The sequence below is a fragment of the Ruditapes philippinarum genome, unplaced genomic scaffold, assembly GCF_026571515.1.
Source record: "Ruditapes philippinarum isolate M1 unplaced genomic scaffold, ASM2657151v2 ctg45_1_1_1_1, whole genome shotgun sequence".
Lineage (NCBI taxonomy): Eukaryota > Metazoa > Mollusca > Bivalvia > Venerida > Veneridae > Ruditapes > Ruditapes philippinarum.
In genome coordinates, this window is record NW_026854907.1 from 174616 (window position 1) to 191325 (window position 16710).

At 29.7% G+C, this 16710-nt stretch overlaps 1 protein-coding gene across 8 annotated transcripts in view; it reads left to right on the top strand.

The window, feature by feature from the left end:
* LOC132741489 (cilia- and flagella-associated protein 251-like) overlaps positions 1–16340 on the top strand; it is a 66884-nt gene extending 50544 nt beyond the window's left edge. Inside the window, exons 6-10 of one of the 8 annotated variants that reach the window (XM_060729668.1) lie at positions 1162–1347; positions 2357–2557; positions 7985–8146; positions 10674–11082; positions 11992–16340. In XM_060729668.1, the coding sequence (XP_060585651.1) occupies positions 1162–1347; positions 2357–2557; positions 7985–8146; positions 10674–11082; positions 11992–11996 (963 nt within the window). In that variant the 3' untranslated portion in view covers positions 11997–16340. Of the gene's footprint in view, positions 1–1161; positions 1348–2356; positions 2558–7984; positions 8147–10673; positions 11924–11991 lie in introns of those variants that run through there. The other 7 variants (XM_060729664.1, XM_060729665.1, XM_060729667.1 and 4 more) reach the window with 7 other exon arrangements.
* The last annotated feature ends 370 nt before the right edge of the window (positions 16341–16710 follow it).

Consider the following 16710-nt stretch of genomic DNA (forward strand, 5'->3'; position numbering starts at 1 on the left):
TCGTGTTACATGTTCACCACATTGATTCAGTTTTGGGTTAAAATACTAGAAATTGTTTAAAAAAAACATGATAAAGTAATATGATATTTATTATGCTCTTAAAAGGAGATATTTTGGCTTTTTATAAATGGTAAAACTTTTATAAAGTCATTCATGGATGTGGTAATTAGAATCAGTATGGTGTGACAATTTATTTCTGTCAGTTAATTTGGGTAAGTAAAAGTCTCCCGACAAGTTACAGTTAATTACACAAGTTTCAATTAAGGTAAGTGAAAACTTTTAATACATATAGTAATTAAGAGGCTTTTGAATGTACACCCATCAATATGTACTTGTGTGTACCAAAAATTTATGTACTGTGAAATCAGACATATTTGTGAGGTAAAAATTGTGCAAATTTAACATTTCAGATTTTGATATCCTCAAGGAAGAATATAAGCTAATTTTTTCTTTCATTTCTAATAAATTTATATGACACCTTTGGTTATCTTGATAAGAATTTGAGTCAGTTATTATTCTCTACAATTTTTATATTTAAAGATTAGTACCTTTAATTTCCTGAAAATCTAAAATTTATGAAATTAGCAAAATTTAATCTCACACGAAATTTTCTGATTTTACACTTTATGTATATTACTGTGAAAATGTATTTTTTGGAGAAGTGGAGTGTTTGAAAATATTTTTGTAATTTACTAACCAAGTTCTGACTGCAGTGGTCATGTAACATTAAAATAAAAGTCATATATAACTAAAAACATTAAATGGAAACCTTTTTAATGACAAGCAGAAGACTTTATTTTTATATGAAACATTTTATGCATAATTCTTTAATTTTTTATTTTATAAAGTAGAACTTTTTTTCTCAATTTTGTTTTTTAATTTTCACTTTTTACATGAAAAAAAATGTGGTAGCTGTAGAAACTAGAAAGGTTTCACTGTAAAATTTTCTCTCTTCTAATTTCATTTATTGTTTGAAAATTGCAACTTTGTAGAGCAACTTTTTGTGTATAAACTTAAAGCACAACTCAGTATTTGAGAGTTTTTAGTACATATGATAAATGTCTTTTAAAGTGACATTTTCTTTGTCACATGCACTTTTTCTTGCTTAAACTATTTGCTGTGAGCTTATTGTGTGAAGTGTGCTTTTAACCATTAATACAGGATAAAAATGAAAGCTCCTCCCCCACTGACGCTGCCCCTCCCACTGAAAGTGCTCCTCCAACTGATGGTGCCCCGCCCACTGAAGAGGAAGAAATAGATATTGACCTTAATGATCCAGAGGTCAATGCAGCAGCCCTAAAAATACAAGCAGGTTTTAAAGGCCATAAAACCAGACAACAGTTAAAGGTGAGGGTTAGGAAAAATACAGCATGTTCCAAACAATATCATTTATATTTATAGAAAAGTCAGTTTGCTTTCTGTATTGTTACCATTTACAACTTTGCAGCAAAATGACGTCATCTTAAGTACGTAATACATTCATAAAAGGTGTCTAGGAATAATGTCACTTAATGCATGCAACTTGTCTTACATGGAGGAGGTGTAAGACAGATTTCTCTAGCACTGGTGTAAACAATAAATCTGTAAATAATCCTGTCTGATATGCAAGAAAAGTATTTAACAAAGGACACCAGAGTACTGGCAAGTCCAGGAAAATGGCTGAAATATAATTTATATACATGTATAAAAAATGTTTTATTAATACACAGTATGTTGTTGCGTTCTAGTACTAAAAATTATGTTCCTGCCTCTTTCATTACACTCAAATTATCATCTAAATGTACAATAATCTAGCTTGCATGATTTTATGTCCTAAATACTAATATAATATTATTATGAAGCAAGGTGGTTTTGGAATTATAAAACAAGTTTATTATTTTAGGGACTTTAAAACCTCTGTAGCTTACTGTGTGCTGTCATGTCATAAATGTTGAAAGCAACTATGCTTTATTACTTCAATTCTATTGTAGCTATGTCACTTTTATCTTGGTGTTTGTTCATGTGTATATTCAGAGTGGGGCTTAGGTGGATATAGGGTTGGGGTGATGGATAGGGGACCATGAACCCGCCTCGTATTTGACTAATATGCGAAACCCCTCTGAGATTTGGGTCTATAATCACATTTTTGTTAGTGAAATAGATGCAAAAACTAGTGAAATTTGGCACAAATTTGAAATTTTTTAGGTAGATTTTTGTTATCTTTTGGAAAAAATAGTTCTTTGCAAACATCTTTCTTAGACCATATCTCTTGGTATAAGTTGTCACGTAGTAATTTTAGTGTGTGATTTAGTGTATGTGTTTTGTTGTGAAATCTTCTAACCTTGCTTCATGCATATATCACCAACATTATTAACAGGACAAACAAACAGATTCTAGCACCAATGAAACAGAGAAGACAACAACTGAGCCTCAAGGTGAGGTGGAGGAGAAAAAAACAACAGAAGCAGAGGAGGAGGTTGATATAGATTTAAATGATCCTGAAGTAGCGCAAGCTGCTCTTAAAATTCAGACAGGATTTCGCGGCCATTTGGCGCGGAAAGAGGTCAATGCTTTGAAGGTGTGTAGGTCAAGGTCTCGGATAGCTACTGTATACCTAGTTATAGACATACCCTAGATTTAATATTGTCAGTTAGCAAACCTTAGTTTGTTTCTATAATACACACAAAGTATTCCATGTTGCCTTGTTTTGTTATTGTTGTTGTTGTTATTATTGTTAGATCTACAGTCATGTCAAAAATCAAGATTTTGTTTAATTTTGCGACTAAATCAAAATCAAATCGTTCTGCAAACTTGTGAAGTTCTTCTTGTTAAGCTTGTGGATTTATTAAACTTCTTGAAAACAATTAAAGTCACTTCTTAATGTTTTGAAATATTGAAAATATTCCTTGAAGAACTTGTCTCACTTAAAAAAAAATACTTTGATTTTTTGTTTCTTAAAAGGATGCAAAAATATTTAGATTTTATTTGAAATTGATATAAATTATTTTAAATTTCCAATGACATGTTCTGCAATGAAACAAATTGCTAGACCTTTAAAATTGTGAATTTCAATTTCCCCCAGGGAGTAACTGTTCTATGCTAATAAAGGATTTACATGATCTTAGATTTTATTGAGACATACTTTGAGGGTTGAATGCAAAACTAGTATATCTCCATTTTGAAAAAAGAAGGTATTTAGTCCAGTTTTGCATCAAGCCTTAAATTTAGAAAAAGAATGTAGAAAATCACCTTGCCACAATATGTTAACATGTTATAGTGCAATAAAACACTAACTATTTTGACTTCAGCCAGACCTTTTTGTAGCACTCAATTGTAGTTAGTTATGCCCTTTTTAGCTGTATTAATTCTTGTTTAGTAACAAAAAGTTACCTTCTTATTTTTGAAACATTTTATTAATTTTCATTATTTTTTCCAGCTTTGCACAGAAATTGCATGACCTCTGTATGGTTGTTATTTAAGCACAGACATGACTGAGTTTTCTGTGAATTTATTTCAAACACATTGCTGTACAAGCTTGTATTTTGCATGAAAACACTTACATTGGTGTTTGTAATTGTTACATGTACATAATTATATGCTGTCTCAGAAATGTAGAAAAATCTGTTGAAATTACAAGAAAGTGAAAAGTTTAACCCTTCGCCTGCTTGCAGCAACTGATTTTCACCATGTGACCAGTGCAGACCTAGGTCAGCTGTGCTGTCTAATGATGGTCAGTGGTCACTATTCAGTTCAGTAAATATTTTGAAATTTTCCCTAAAATGATGAATGGTTTTATCCAGATTGACAACCTGGGACATGGTCTATTTGAAAAATATTTTTGGTAGGGGCAGGGTTTAAACCCCCCCATATGTTAATTTTCCCTGGAACCTTTTATTTGGCCCCCTTTTATAAATTTCCCCCAAAGGGTTTTCCCAAGGGAAATTTTCCCTTCTTTTTTATCCAAAACCTTGGAAAATCCCACGCCCGGGCCCAAGAACCTTGGGGCCCTATGAATTCCCCCGTAAAAGACTAAAAAGAATTTTTTTGTGGTTTTAAACCCAAAAAATTATGATGTTTAAGATATATTAGGAATTATTCCATTGCCTTCACTATTTTGTCAAACATTAACTTTAGAAAACGTAACCAACTTTATTGCACAAGAACTTTGCCTGTTATATGAAGAGAGCAAAACTTTTTTTCCAAAAAAATATGCAAGTACAATGTAAATATTAAAAGCACTACAACAAATTCACAAGTTGTGAAAAATGATAGTTTTAAGTATTGCCAGCTTGCCAGCTTTAAGTGTTATCCCTGACAATTTTTAAGACATTAAGGGTACACTTTTTATCCTAAAATGACAAGAAAATTCACATGATGGGTTCCAAATGGAGGACATAATTTGATTCTGCAAAATATCGATAAATGCCGAGTCAGCGTTTATTTAATGTTTTGTAAATTAGATAAATGTAGGAGACGGTTGGGAAAATTATTTTATCCTTATGGCATTGTCAAACTGTTCAATATCTTCTTAAGAATAAGAGGTAAAGAAAAAACAATTTTGTCTTATTGTATTTGAAGGGAACAAATTCTATTTTTGACGAATGAGTCAGTATTACTTTTTATAGAAGCCAATTTCTATTTACATAGTGCTGTACTAGATGACATTATATAGTTTAACAAAATTACTATTGTTAGCATATTAGAGTGACATTGTGAACACTTAATTGTACCATGCTAAATATCTTAAATGAACTTGTCCATTCTTCAATGTGGATAAAACCAATCATCATTTAAAAGGAAATTTTTATTAAAGTTTGTACTGACGGTACATAACAGTGCAGACCATGATCAGATGAAACAAATGTCCCGGCTTCTCTTGGTCTGCACTGGTTGCATGCATAGAATCTGTTGCCTCCTGCAGACATAAAGTTAGAATAATCAGTCTATTCATTTTTCAATGGACTTTATTGTCAAATTTCTTTTTGCTATGATAGCTGATGTTACAGCAATAAAAGTTTAGATCTCGTATCTATGACATTAACATTAAACTAGATCTATATATAAATCTAAAATACCTGCTTTAATTTAACTTTATATATTTGTATGACACTTCATAAGTCATTCCTTAGTTTTATTGATATAATAAAATAACCCGGCTGTAAATTTTTTATTGCATAAACTCATATTTGATATATGATTATCAAATACATTTACATGTATAGTACTGAAGTCTGAAGATGGTCATAGACATGTTTTCTATTTTAATCATTACCATGCTAAATATTTTAAATGGACTTTTCCATCTTTCAATCCAGACAAAAACATTTTTTTTAAAGAATTTAAAATAAAAATATACTGACTGAATTGTGAACAGTGCAGACCATAATCAGATCAAAAGTATGTGCCAGCTGATCTTGGTCTGCACTGGTCACATGGGTAGATTCTGTAGACACCAGCAGGTTTAGGGTTAATCACTTGCATCAAGATTTGATGTCTTGATTACAAGTTATATAATATATATACATGTGTCATAGTTTTTTTTAGTTTTTGTTTTTGGTAAAAACTGAAATTTATACTATACATACATGTATTCATTTATTGCATATTTAGTATACATGTATAATACATAAGACAGGCAACCTGAGTCAAATGCCTATGTATCAACTTTAACAATATAATGTAGTTTTTTCCTCTTAATACAATATTATCAGGCTGTCCAGCGTCCCTAAAATTCCTAAAAAATCCTATTTTTTTTCAGTTTGGCTAAAATTCCTAAAAAAGTGAAAAATTCAAAGGGAATTCCTAAAAATGCCCTATTTTTTCACTGAAATTCCTATTTTTTTTATCTTTTGTTATAAACTTACTTATAACTTGTAACCCTGCGAAAATGGTCACGGACATAACAAAGTCGACCATGTTTTGAAATGGTCAAAAATGATTTGGCCATGATTTGCCAACTCAAAATTGGTGACATTATGAAATAGTTTCGTTCCAACTAAAAGTTACTTTGACTATGTCCGTAACATTACTTTTTCATAAGCAAAGCAGTTTTTGACGTTAACAGCAAAAACACTACCATATCATGGTGTCCTGAAACTTAAATCATATCCATAAGAGGTCCACTTATTCTGGAATATTTTGACACTGTTTTGCCAACTCCAGATATCTTGAATTTTATGTTTGTTCTTTTTTTCCAAATAGCTGAAGTGGTCCATTTATATCATAATATAATATTTGAAAATGATCATTATGAAGCTGTTGTAACACAATCTTAATTAAAAACATGTATAAATAGTTGTCAAAAATTAATGTACAATTTGTTTACTCACAACTCTTTTATTTAAATCTGCATAATTTCAAAACAACATTGCAAAGTACTTAATGTGTTAACGTAGACTTTGCAAAATTAATTATATCCCTCATACTTATTTATCCTTTCCAATGCCTCTGTAGGAGAAATTGCTTATTTTGCAAAGTTTTCATTCAAATTCTTGTTCTTTCATTCATATGGTGCATAAAGGCAGACTCATATAATTTTATCACACTCAAAATAATTTGGCAGTTCACTAATTTAAAGCTCATTTCCAGTAACCATGTACACACATTTTGCAATTATATGATCTAGATAAACTGCAATTGAATGGTCTATGTGATGAACTTTTTTGATGTGCAATTTTGTGTGTTGATAACAGATGCTTCCCATTTGTTCAAATGATTGTACTAAGGCTAATGCCCTTTTACTTCCTACTTGTACAAAAAAATTCATTTGTCCATATTCAAAAGCTGCATTGTGCATGAATTTCACTGTATAAGAATTCCTTTTTAGTCACTTGTGGTTATAACATTCCCAAAACATAGGTAGAACATGTTCTTTTGACATGTTCAACCATTGAAAAAACATATTTCAAATATGGTTTGAACATGGTTTGACTATGACCATTTCCCCAGGGGAGGCAGTTGACCAGTGAGTCCACAGTGGTAAACACCTTTGCTCTAACTAAACAAGAGTATTATTTGTGAGTTACTGTTGTATCAAATATGCAAAGGTTAGCCCACATCATGGTCTTTTGGGGTCTTAGTTTAGTTATAAAATTCCAAATTTTAGCCCTAAAATTTCTATTATGTACCCTAAAATTCCTTATTTTAGCCCTAAAATTTCTAAAAAATTGCCCTAAAATTTGCCCTAATTTTATGTTGGAAGGTGCTGGACAGCCTGTATTATAAGCTACTAAAATGTCATAGTTTATATTGTAGAAGCTATATGTTTGCTAAAACTAAATACATAGAAATTACCATATTTACATTCCTATAAAGTTTTTGAGATGTTTATGACTTATAAAGTTTAAGCGTTGCAGTCTCATAGATCAATGTAGAATAATTACACAAGTACATTAAACCATTGTTTTTGGAGAGTATTCTTTATAAGTGTAAATAAGTTATATCAAATCAATATTAGAATTTTCATAAAATTATAATTTATATGTACAGTGAAAGTACTTTTCTAGATGACGTAGCATTTCAGTGGTTGATTGAGAATTGAAAATGACCAATGGCTTGTTTAGGGAGACTGGCCACTAAAAACTGGCAATGGTCATACAAGTATTATATTTATGTAATGAGCTAGTGATTTATCTTGCAGAAATTTGCTTTCTATATTATATAGCTTTTGATTGGTTGATTACAGATTTGAAATTGACCAATAGTTTTGTTAGAAGTATAATGTTCATGTATTGAGATTATGATATGTCTACAAGAGAGTACTTACCTCATTACGAAGCATTTCATTGGTTGATTATAGATTTGAAATTGATCACTTGGAACTTTAGGAGAAAAATGTTTATGTTATGAGAATACAATTTATCTTCAGAAAATTACTTTTTTCATAATGAAGAATTTCATTGGTTGATTGTAGATTTATTTCATTGGTTTATTCTAGATTTAAAATTTTCCGATGGGAACTTTAGAACTGTAATGTATATGTAATGAGAATGTGATATATCTTCAGGAAAGTAAGACCGAACAGAAGACAGAAGAGAAAGTGGATGATAAGAAAGAAGAAGAAGAGGTAGATATAGATTTAAAAGATCCTGAGGTTGAAAAAGCTGCATTGAAAATACAGGCCGGTTTTAAAGGCATGCAGGCAAGGCAAGAAATTAAAGCAATAAAGGTATGAAGTTTATTAAACATATTGTTGCTTTGAGAGGTTATGGGCGACTTTAAAGACATTAATATACACCTGCAATGAATATAGTAAGTATTTCTTAAACTGCATAGTAACAGTTGACCAGCATTAAGTACAGAATAGACAGGTTTGGAGCAGATTTTAATGTCCAATTTCAGCTTTCATTGCTTTGTCAAGTTGCAAGCTTTACATTCAAATTCTAAAGCGCTAAATGCTCAATGCCAAATGTCAATCTTGATGAGTCCAAGTCTTAAAGGTCAAGGTCAGTCTACAGTTTATTCTTACAAATGAAATATGAAAAAAAGAAAGGACATAAATCTAAACTGACCAATCTCTACTGAGTGAGGCAAAATTTGTTTTATGTATTTCTTTAGATGTATAAAGCTTTATATTTGCTGTCTGTGAATCGTGAATTTTTGTTTATTTTTTTGTGATTAAAATGATTACAAAATACTTAGAAGGAAAGGAATTTGTCAGTATATTTTATTGTAAGCTAGTGAGTCATGCATGACTTGGTCACCGACAAACCTAAAACCTAAAAATAGCAGCAGAATATTTTGTTTCGAAACATTTATTCTGAAACATTCTATTCTATTAGCATACAATATTCATAGTTATATATCAAATTACATGTAAATTGAGATTCTACATCACAAGTTTTAAATATTTATACAATTTTTCGTCAGATACAGCTTTATACATTTTAGGATTAAGGTCAGTTGTAACTTAAAGGCCAAAGAAGCTCAATTTGGGCTCGTAGTGGTCCATAAGCATCCAGTGTTACTTGTAGATTTTGTGTAACTTTAATGAACAATTCTGGTCAGGTTATGTAATACATGATTGTGTATTTACTATTTATTTGACTGAATAGCATAATAATTGTTTTGTTTGAGGAAATATCCTTTTATACTTTTATATTCAACATAGAAAAAATTTTGTTATTGAATAAAATAGAAACTGACGTTTTTACCCTATAAGGCTCTCACATGGGACTATGACAATAAAAAATGTCCTCATAGTAAACTTATTTTATGACCTTCTCTTAAACCATCGAGGATTGTCTGTGTGTAGGACTTTTTAAGTATATTTAAAAGGTTGATAGGAAAATTATGTGTTTAGTTTTCAGTAAATATCACTTTTTATGAGGATAATGTCAGACAATATTTCCATTTTAAATGCACAGTTGATATCAATTTAGCGCCAGTTTATTCCTCGGGGAGTTCCGAAAATAATGTCTGTTAAGGTTTAATGTCATTCCCTGTTAAATGCTAAAACAGTAGACAAATGGTAGACCTGCAGTTTTTTTTTTTTAATTTAAGAACTTTGTTCTGTTAATTTGTTAACGTTAATAGGATTAAAAGAAATGCTTAACAAAGGGAAAGGGGGTTAGGGCAGGGGATGGGGAAGGTGGGCTTGCTGAAGAGAGATGGGCATGTGGGAAACAACTTTAGGTAGACCAAGAAAGTAAGTAGGCATTGAATTATGAATAACCATTCTAATTATGACATTTAAGAAAAGTCAAAGAGGATATCAAATTTCAAAATATATATATGGTAAGTGTCAGTAAGTAATTAGCTAATTTTCTCTCAAGTCCAATCACTTTGTTAACAGTACAAAGTTTATGGTAAGTATGTGTGTATGTGTGCCAAAATATAATTAATGAAGCTTGTAAGCTTTCTGATTTCAAACTTAAAAGATAATCTTTCTTTCAAGTCTCAAAGCTGCATGCCTACAAATTAAAATCAAACTTTTCAAATGAAAAATGTACAAATACTTTAAGAAAAGTAAAAAGATTCAAGATTGAATCAAGGTCTTTCAAATAGTATTTATTTGAAAGACCCTGATTTAATTAATAATCAATTTACATGTTATTTTTGATTAATGTCTGCTTTTGCAGTATTTATCTCCAAGTTTTACTGCATGACTAATGGATTAAGGGTTATTTTTGCATATTTTGACCTCAATTTGAAAATTTACGTGGATTGTAAGTGCTGTTGCAATGTGTAAATTAAATATTTTCTTTGTTCATTTCATAAAATTTTACTTTTATATACATTTTCAAAATTTTCATGAAAACTAGCATGTGTATGCTTGGATGATTTTGATGCATCATCAACAATGCGAACCAGTTTGATTAAAGTTTAAACAGTTAAATACTTTGATCTGTTTATCTCATTCTGCAACAAAATATACACACCTAGTCCTTTAGTCACAGAGTACTCATAAATTTTATTAAATCTATATTTTGGCCACAAAGTTTAGAAAATGCAAATTTAAAAAAAAAAACAAAAAACTACATGTACTTCAATTCCATGACCAAAATGAAGTAATCAGTTTTATAACTGAGACCAGCTCTGATATTATGTCTGTGAAAATACAAAAGATGGAGAATGGTCTGCATGTGATTTACAATTTAATTTGTTTATTTCTATTATAAACAAACAATTCTCAATGGAAAACTTTGGTACTGTGATTCCACTAACTATTTTTAATTTCTATATTAAATTTCAAGGATGCACAGGAATCAGAAAAGAAAGAGGAAACAGAAGAAGAAACAGTTGACATTGACTTGAATGATCCTGAAACAGAAAAGGCAGCATTAAAGATTCAAGCAGGATTTAAGGGATTTCAAACACGAAAAGAAATACAAGCTAAAAAAGATGCTAAAAGTCAGGAAACTACAGAAACTACAGAGGAAAAAACAGAAGAAAAGAAAGAAGAGGAAGAAAAAGTTGACATTGATTTAAATGATCCAGAAGTGGAAAAAGCTGCTACAAAAATTCAGGCAGGTTTCAAAGGATTTAAAACCCGGCAAGAAATTAAATCGAAAAAAGAATCAGGCACTGATGTAAAGGAAGGTGAAGAGACTGAAAAAGCCGAGGAAAAAACGGAAGAAGCTAAGCCAGCTGATACTACTGAAGGTGAGGAAAAGATAGATATTGATTTAAATGATCCAGAGGTGGCTCATGCAGCTACTAAAATACAGGCAGGGTTTAAAGGTTTTAAAACTAGGCAAGAAATAAAATCGAAAAAGAGTGAACAAGAAGAGAAAAAAGATGGAGAATAAGGAATATATATGACTTAATTAATGTTTATACTAAACAATTTAAAGATATAAAAACTATATTATAGAATAGTAGAGCTAATATCTGTTTGCAGAAGATCATGTTTTAATTTATTGACACAAGAAAGATATAATTGTTGAAAATAATGGCATCATAAAAGCTGCTATCTGATATAATATCAGTTTTATATCATTCTAAAGACTTAAGTATTAAAAGTATATATTATATAAATGGTATTTGTCTCAATCATTTGATATAAAAAGAGAGACATTAATCTTAATTAACTGTATAACTTCCTGAACAGTTTTTTTTTTTGTAAGTGTTAATGAGTTTCCATTAATGTACAGGAAATATGGCTTTCCTTAGAAAGAAATATCTACTGATTAATTAGGTCTCACTCTTTGCTTGAAGTTATTCTAAGACATTGTAGGTTAATCAATAGGTTTGTCTCCTATACTTAACCAGAAGATTTTCTTAGCTTAAAACTCATTATGTATTTGCTAATTATAACTAAGTATGTACATTTAAGTGATAAAATATTTTCTGTACTATTAATTTGTTTAACTTTTCCTCACAGTTCACTTATAAGAAATGCCAGTGTTTCAGGTTAAAGTAGTTTTCAACACGATTTTTTTTATTAAAATCAGTTTTGAATAAATTTAGTTGAAACAGGGTCTTTCAGATAGAAAGACTCTGGTTAAAATCATTTTGTGATACAAATTTGAGTATTCATTTCAAAATTTCTATTATTTTTATTTTCAACAGGTTAACGAAAAACTGAAAAGGGTAGTATATAATAGTGTTTAAATGTGTACAAAAATTTGGTAACCTCACTGTTTCTTTTAAAGGGAATGTCAGTATTAATTAAATTAAAGTATGTTATTTCATTATAAGATTGGGTTAGGTGTTAATGGTTTGATCAGGCCACCAGTAGCCAGACCAGCCTGAATATCCGGGCAGCCGGACCAGGCTCGATACTCTTCGTATTATCTTGATATTGAAATCCCTAAAAGTGACAATGGACAGTAGGTCAAGTTCATTTCATAAATATAGTAGGTAAAGGACTTATTTTTACACCACAGCTCAACTCCTTAGAATAAAACTGACATTCCCTTTAAAACATTTGAAAGTGTGCTAGTCTAAAAATAGAATTAAATGAACCAGAAATTACTTCCGGTATTTGGTGCCAAAATTCATATATTTCAAACAAAACCTATTAGGTTAACTACATGTATAGTATTAAAATTGATGGACAATATCTCGATCAGAAAAGATTTTCTAACCAAAAAAAAACATTTTTAATTTATTTTTGGAACTTTATTAAAGAACGAAAGGTTTAAAATTTTATAGTATAATTTATTATATGGAAGATTCTGGTTTATTTATTTTGAATTGTTTATACAAATAAACAAATCGGTTGACCATCACTATTTTAGAAATTCTGGGAAATTATTAATTTATTATTAATATATTTTATTTATATGATAGTTATTATCATTTTTGTTATCATATTTTATTTATTTGTTTTAAAATATTTTTGGCAAATTCATTTAAAAAAAGACTATAATAACTATTTTCTTTTGTACGGAAGGCTGAACTTTTGAAAAGAAAAATATTAAAAAATAAAAAATCAAAATAATTTTGTTATCTTAGAACAAAGAACAAATTATAAAATTTAAACATTCTGGTGTTTTTTTTTGTTGTTGTTTGCTTAATCTGATTCAGTTGCATTATTTGTTGTTATTTTTTGTTGTTGATTCTTTTTTCTTATTCCAAATAGATATCTTTTTCTGTATGTTTAGAACCTTTTAAACCTCCTATTTCCAACTTACCTGTACGTCTCTTTAAGCAATATTACAAAATTTACAATTTAACTAGTTTATTTTTTCATTTTTAAAAAGTAGACGGTTGCACTATTTATGTACCAATGTAGAGAGTGTTTTGGTTGTATAGTCTTATGAGTAGAATTGAAAAAGGCGTTGTTTTTTTTCATTACATTATATTTATATTTTTACCGTTTGGGAAAGAAGGTTGTTTTTTTTAAATTTGAATAACAATTATCACTGGAGATTGAATTATAAAGGACTAATATCACTTGAAATAATGTTCTAATTTTCACCATTTATGATAAAATTTTGTGACTTGTACACATAGGGTCTTACAGGAGTTATTTCTCTTGTAGATGTATATTAAACAATTATGGTAAAGCAATGAGTAAATCCCTTAAACTGCTTGAACCGAAAATTATCAGCCCTTGCCACCAGTATAAAGCCAAGCCAGCCTGCATATCCATGCAGTATTACCAGACTCTATACTGTTGGCTAACAAACTTAAACTTTTCATCTGGTTGTCCCCAAATTTCATTATGGACAGTTCCAAAAGATGAAGCTGGACAAGTCCATTTTAGAAAAATTCAGCAGTTTAAGGGGTTATTGTAAGTATATTATAAAGAAATGGGGCTTTCTTTGACAATATATGTATAATACATTTTCGTGCTACTCAAAAGCCTCAAAACATCGAAAACTGGCATCTTTTTGTGATAAATCATCATTTTCAAAATGATGTTACCCATTTGATTTATAAATACAGGGTTTATATCATATTTGTGTACCAATAATATAAAGGAAGACATTATGTTTATATTACATTGAAAACATTATAACCCTCATGTGATATAAAAACAACAGTTTTACATTATAGGGAAAATACTCACCAAGTTTTCTGTAGAAGGAAATCTGTTTTATGTTTTGTAGTTGTTTAATGTGTCTGTGTGGAATAGAGCTTTATTGCGCAAACAAACATGCAATTTTGCAGAGTGTGCTAAAAATATGATTTGTTTAAAATGATTTGATTTGTATTATTATGATCAGTTTGTCTATAACATCATTCAGAAAAGTGCTTTTTCGATTATTTTGTTTAATTTTTTATTTTGTGTGGAACTGGTATTTATAATAGAGTTGATCAAATAAACAGTTGAGTCTCAACTCTATGATTAAAACAGATACTAATACCAATTTTGAGAACAGAACTTTTGTATATAGTAAAATGAATCAAAGAAAAAAATGTATGAATACATCACCTTATTGCAATAACCAGTTAACTCCTATAGAATTATATTAGGAGTTAACCTGTTACTGCACTAAGGTGACAATATGTCTTAAATAGTTTGTTTATATAACATTATAATGTTGGCAGTTTATAAAACTGTAGTTATTATATGTACATGTAACAAGTCCTGGTGGTTTATCAGTCGTAATTTTAGAGGATCAGAAAAAATGAAATGGAAAGACAATGTTATGTTGGTTCATCAGTGGCTTTAATTATTATATAGATGTGACTGTATATGTAATTATGATATTAGACAACTTTTAAAACATTAAACTAAAAACATTCATAATTTGGTGAATTTTTCTGCTGAATTTATGTAAATGGACGTGAAATTATTTTAATTTGGAACATTCCACTTGAGTATTTTGAAGGGAATTCAGAATTGATAAACTAGAATTTATCAGCCAGCAACAGTTATTATGACATGTTTTCATATTGGAGTGCACAAAATGTGCCGGCCAGCTTTACAAGCTATTTGGCAGCATTTCAGCAATTCATTATTGCAGCTAGTATTGAAAAGGGAGTTGTAGAAGAAATGATATTAAAACATTTCCATGAAGCAATCTTCTCCTTAACATTCCAATATCGCTCCATCAATACGTTTTTGTTTGCTCATCTAGGACAAATTCATCTCAAATAAAGAACTTTCTATGCATGTGAACAATAACATATTGATTATATATCAAAACTTGATTGTCTCGGATCAATATTATAAAATATGTCTTGTATATTTTGCTATATTGCTATCTTCAGTCCCAGATATTGAACAAAATAAATGTAACTTTACTAGAAGTGATTTAAGTATAGTCTGAGGATTTTCCCTTTTCTTGTATATAAGTAATTGAATAAAAGCCAGTAAATTTGATATTTTGGTAAAATTTAACTTCAGTACTGTATATTTCTGTTGAATGTAAAACCTTCAAGAAAATTGTTACAGTTTTTTTGATGAATCAATTTTAAAAGATTTTTGTGAAAAGTTCGTATTTGAAACATAATTATATTATCTGCTGGTATTTTAATCTAACCTCATGTTTTACATTGTAAAATCTAAACTGTTATCATGTTTAGAGGAAAGATTCCAAATATCTTCTACCATAGAAATAACAAATAGCTGTGGTTTCAGAACTTTAATCAATAATAAATTTAATTATTTTCCTATTTGTACATTTTCAATCTGTCAAATAGGTCAATCAATTTGTTGCAATGTTCTTCGTGTAAAAGGGCATGTTATTTTAAACACGGTGTACTCTATAGGGGATTTATTACTTATATTTGATAGATTAGAATTCCAAGTACCAGGGTTTTTTCCTTCTATAGCAGGGGCTCTAAAAAAAGGCATCTTCCTCCGAGGTAAATTCTTTAGAATCATGCAGTTTTCATTTACATCAAGTTTTTTGTCCCCTTTTGCAATGTGTTATTTTCCCCAAAGTTAAGGGAAGGGAACCTTCCTGTGAAAAAAAGCTTGCCTACTATACATGTACTATTGACTAGGAGAACTTGAAAACATCATTATGCAACTTTTGTTTTATTTATGCAGACAATATTTTTAAAGGAGAAGACTGTTGTTCCGAATTTTCCTTCAATTATCAATTTGTTAATGTTTTTGTATACAGAATACAGATACAGTTCAAATCTAACATACTAGTAATGATAAAGTTTTACCATTTTGCTATTGACCATGAAATGAATTTTATTCTTCAGGAAGAATAAGGCACTTCACATTATGTGAAGATAATAAATATCGGATCTTTTTATTTCTACTCATGATAATAATAATTTGTTTTCATCTTTGATAAATGTTCTTATTTATTTGATATATGTATGTATAATATGTCTGAAATTTTTACCTTTTTTATATGAATAATATTTATGTACATTACTGTTTTGTATAGTAATCAACTTTGCACCAACATTTTTTTTTCAATTTTGACACATTATTTATTAATATGATAGAACAGTTTTTGCATTTTTCTATGCAACTGTATTTGAATAAACAAATAACAAAATTTTGTTTGTCTGTGTTTTTTGTATGTGTAGTGTCTATGGCGGAAATTCTCCTGACTTAAGCTATTATAAATTTTGTTGTTACTCTGCAGTAACATATAGAAATATATAGGGATCACTTTTCCATCGTCTGTCTGTCGTCTGTTTGTTCATACATACATTTGAGTACTTGGATGGCTACATGAACAATAGGTAACTGTGCTTTTTCTTTGATGGCATTTATTCTTTAGGCTGTTATGTGGCTATGTTTTCTCTTATGTGGCTAAAAGAACAATAGAGTAGCCATGTAAGTATCCAAATGTTACTATGTCCTTTGCTTGGAGAACTAAAAAGAAAATTTGAGCCGCGCCATGACTCCACCAATATAGTGCG